This window comes from Aplysia californica, unplaced genomic scaffold, assembly GCF_000002075.1.
Source record: "Aplysia californica isolate F4 #8 unplaced genomic scaffold, AplCal3.0 scaffold00047, whole genome shotgun sequence".
In the NCBI taxonomy this organism is placed as follows: Eukaryota; Metazoa; Mollusca; class Gastropoda; order Aplysiida; family Aplysiidae; genus Aplysia; species Aplysia californica.
This window is the reverse complement of record NW_004797317.1, coordinates 1,313,156-1,316,927: the sequence shown is the minus strand read 5'-3', so window position 1 is coordinate 1,316,927 and position 3,772 is coordinate 1,313,156. Positions and strand designations below refer to the sequence as shown.

General features: G+C 37.3%; 1 protein-coding gene across 7 annotated transcripts in view; it reads left to right on the top strand.

Moving 5' to 3' along the window:
* LOC101862331 overlaps window positions 1-3,772 on the top strand; it is a 22,696-nt gene that overhangs the window by 9,217 nt on the left and 9,707 nt on the right. For all 7 annotated transcript variants that reach the window (XM_035968252.1, XM_005092502.3, XM_035968250.1 and 4 more), the window contains exons 6-10: window positions 115-273; window positions 776-852; window positions 1,501-1,597; window positions 2,356-2,436; window positions 3,344-3,508. In XM_035968252.1, coding sequence (XP_035824145.1) covers window positions 115-273; window positions 776-852; window positions 1,501-1,597; window positions 2,356-2,436; window positions 3,344-3,508 — 579 coding nt within the window. The remainder of the gene's footprint in view (window positions 1-114; window positions 274-775; window positions 853-1,500; window positions 1,598-2,355; window positions 2,437-3,343; window positions 3,509-3,772) is intronic.

Sequence of the window (3,772 nt, the reverse complement as noted above, 5' to 3'; positions counted from 1 at the left end):
CACACACACACACACACACACACACACACACACACACACACACACACACACACACACACACACACACAAACATGCACACACACCATCACATTGCCATCTCTCTCTGACTGTCAGGTACCTAGTGATGACCAGGAGCCACAGTTGGCCTCCCAGGCACACAGCATGATGGCCAAGCTCAGGAACAGCGTTACCCCTCCTGCTGGGCTAAGCGACATGCTGTACAAGTTTGCTGAGGAGGCCGGTCAGATGGAGAAAAGGTTTACAGAATATCAGGTAAACTCTTGCTTATGTGAACATACTCTCGGACTATCTAAGACGGCCATTGTTGAAAAGAAAAGAGGCTGGTCATCTTATACAGTGTCATTTTATAATGCAAGAAAAGCACACCAAAAAACGCAAAGGGGAAGAGGGAGGGGGGATAAAAAGTGACAGTTTTTACAGGTGATTGTCTTATACAGGTGATTGTCTTATACAGGTGGCCACTATAACCAGTTTGACTACAGTATTTTTTTCTTTCATTTTTGTTGTTCTTGCCCACTAGGTAACTAAGTTGGTAACTCCTTGAAGCTATCTTAGCTTTAGTTTCCCACAGTTGTACATTATCTCCAAAGAGTCTTAATTTAAAACAATGAAAATTATCTAAACCTCTGAGTGTAATGGTGGTCTCATATATAAAATGTCGCTCTTGTCCGAAGGCCACTTAGTGGGCTACATTTTACCAGAACTGCTTATTGGAATCGAATTTTGACTGGATGAATCTTGTGTTGTCTTTTAGGCTTTGATACAGAGGCAACAAGTCCAGATTCAGAGTTACGCCCAACAGAACAGCAAAGAAGAGCTACAGCGGCTAAGGTAAATTTGATGAATAGTAAATTCATATTGCATTTCCCAGTATCATTGACATATTTTTATTTCTTGTGGACTTCTACCAGTTCCCAGTCAAATACTACGAATGTAGTCATTTCTTGATAGTAAAAACCTGGTTTTATACAAGATCTCCATTCTGTGCTGTTTGTCATGAATGGTGGAATGAGAATGGCTCATATAAGTATCTCTTCTCGATTTTGCCTTCCTGTTATTGATCTATAAATGTCTCTTGTGAGGACGGACAAGATTTGTCATCTCTACGTGATGAGACATGCCTGACTGCTACAGGTCAGGTGTAGTCTTACCCTTTTTTATGTGTCTGTATGAGTCTGTTGCCGTACCAGATGCAATAATAATTTTTTAAAAAATAAATTCAAAAACATAATATTTGGCCTGGAGGGAAGGGTAATGAAGAAGGAATGAAAGAAGGTAGAGAAGATGCATCAAGGTAAATTTCATGCATGTGCATATGAAGATACATGATGGTATGAGTTATTTCTTCATTCGAATGGTTGCATCTGCTTTTGGTGTGCATTGAGTCGTTTTCTTTACCCTGAATTGGAGGGAAGTTGAAATTTAAGGGCATGTTTGTAAAATAGTTGGATATCATTGCATTTTGCTGCCCTTTTGCAGGCGGGAGAATGAGAGCTTGGCGGCTTTGGCTCAAACGAAACTTGAGGCAACGAGCTCCGGAGGTCCCACTGAGAGTGTCAAGGTCACACGTGAAAAGGTGAAGGTCAATGTGATATAGTCATGCCTCTTGCACAAAAGTTAGAATTGATTGGATATGTTACTTTCACATTTCCACATACATGTTCAGGATAGTTTAATTACATAATATTTGCCATTTGTAGATAAGTCTCATACAAATGATAATTTTGGAAATTATCATTACTAAAGACTAACTTCCTATAAATCTTTTCTTTCCCTATAATCAATCCGGTTTGCCCTGACAGGAAGGATGGAAAAAGCGCGTCTCCGAAATGATCTAAATTGTGTCGACTGGGATGTAAAACATTAACACCTACAATAACAATCCATTTCTTCCATTTGTCACACAAAGGCTACTAACTTTTTTGGTATCTCTTTGTACCAAAAAACCCCAAAACAACCCAATTATCATTCCACTCTACATGAGATTTCTCTGTTATTTGATACTTTTTAAAATAAAATCACCATTCCATCTTGTTTCTCCAATAGTGCCAGCCAATAATCATTGAATGCCAATCTTAAATCTATTGTGTAACAAAGTCAAAGATGTCTTCTTTAAGTTTAAGAAAGTACATGGGTTTTGGGGGAATGGAAAAAACAAATTCGGTATTCATAATTTATATGTTTATAGAAAGGAAAAACCGTTCTTTGCAATACTATAATGTTATGACCATATCAATTTATGTAACATATTGTTATATATGATATTGGATTACGGATATTTAAAATGACCTTCTTTGTGGAAAGTGCTACAACCAGTCTTTTTAAATCTTTCAGCAACAAGCTGCCCAGAGCTCATATGGATTTACCACTGAAATGACAAAGAAAGTTGAAACCCTCACGCGAACCAATGAACAGGTATGAGCTTTGTGGTATATCAGAGTAGGCTTTAACTTTTTGCTGAATTTGTCTCTTTTTTTTTGGACAATGATAAGCCGTTTGAAGATTTTGAAAGAGGGATTTTGTCCTTTTAGTTCCAGCAGATTTAGGCTGACTTATGGCGAGTCTTGTCTGTGATAATTACTCAAAATGAAGCACATGTCACTGAAAGTTATACAATGTTGCCTTGAAAAGTAAAAATATTGGAGTTGAAAGAAAATTTTGTATGATTTAAAGACTTTCAAAGTGAAAAATAGTAATGGTAAAGAGAAAAGAAGCTTTTTTATTAAAAAATTTTTTTTTAAAGTTTGGTAAAGTGATTCCAACTGTTTTTTGTTAAAGTGGAAGGGATCTCCTAGGAGCTAGTGTTTCTGCTTTTGAAGAGTGGGTTCAATTTTTGCTGCATAATCTGTCTTATTCTGCAATATTTTAAACTCTTTAATGTCACAGATTTGTGTTGAGTATCTTCTACTGTTATCCTTTTCTCCTGATTTGTTATGGGATATGTTGACTTTCTTGCTGTTACATGACTAGACACCATTTTCCTCACATGGCTTTAAAAAGATTATCTTGTGTCGAAACATCAAGGGAATGAATAGGCAAAAAGCATTTTGTGATGATGTTAAAAACTTTAAATTTTATGACAAAAAGTTGGGAAATGTGAATTATTTTTTGTCACCATACCTTGGAGTTTGTAGAAAAAGAAGACAAAAACGTACCCATGATTTAAGGTGGAAAAAAATAAAATTGTAAGCTGTGGCTCCCTCTCCCTCCCTCCCTCTCTCTCTCCTCTCACTTTACATTGATAAAATCTCTGTTAACTGTTGTTGAACAGACAAGTGTGCCTGAACGTAAAGATAATACATTGTGTATTTGATGCACGCAGTTGTACAAGGCCAATAAAGACTGGCACAACAAGTGGGAGAGTTTGCTGCAGAAGACTCGGGAAGAGAAGCAGACGCTAGAGTCTCAGATTTCCTCGCTCTCCACCACGGTGGAGAAATACAGACAAGACCTGGCTGCTCTGGAACAACATTTAGAAGAGACAAATGTGAGTTGATGCGTTGGTCTTCAGTACTTAGATTTTAAGTTATTTTGGGAGGAATTTTGAGTCGTTGGAATAAGTTATTTTCATTTTCATGTCTTGAGTTGTGGTTTTTAATGAGGCAGAATGATAACATTCACATTTTGCCCTAAATCAGTTGCGATGATAGTCGGAAAGTAGGAGAGAAATTGGATCACCGGTCAAACCCGCGTGGGGTTTGGATTAGTTACAATCTTTCAATAAATCAAAATTGTTTGTATTGGGGTCAGG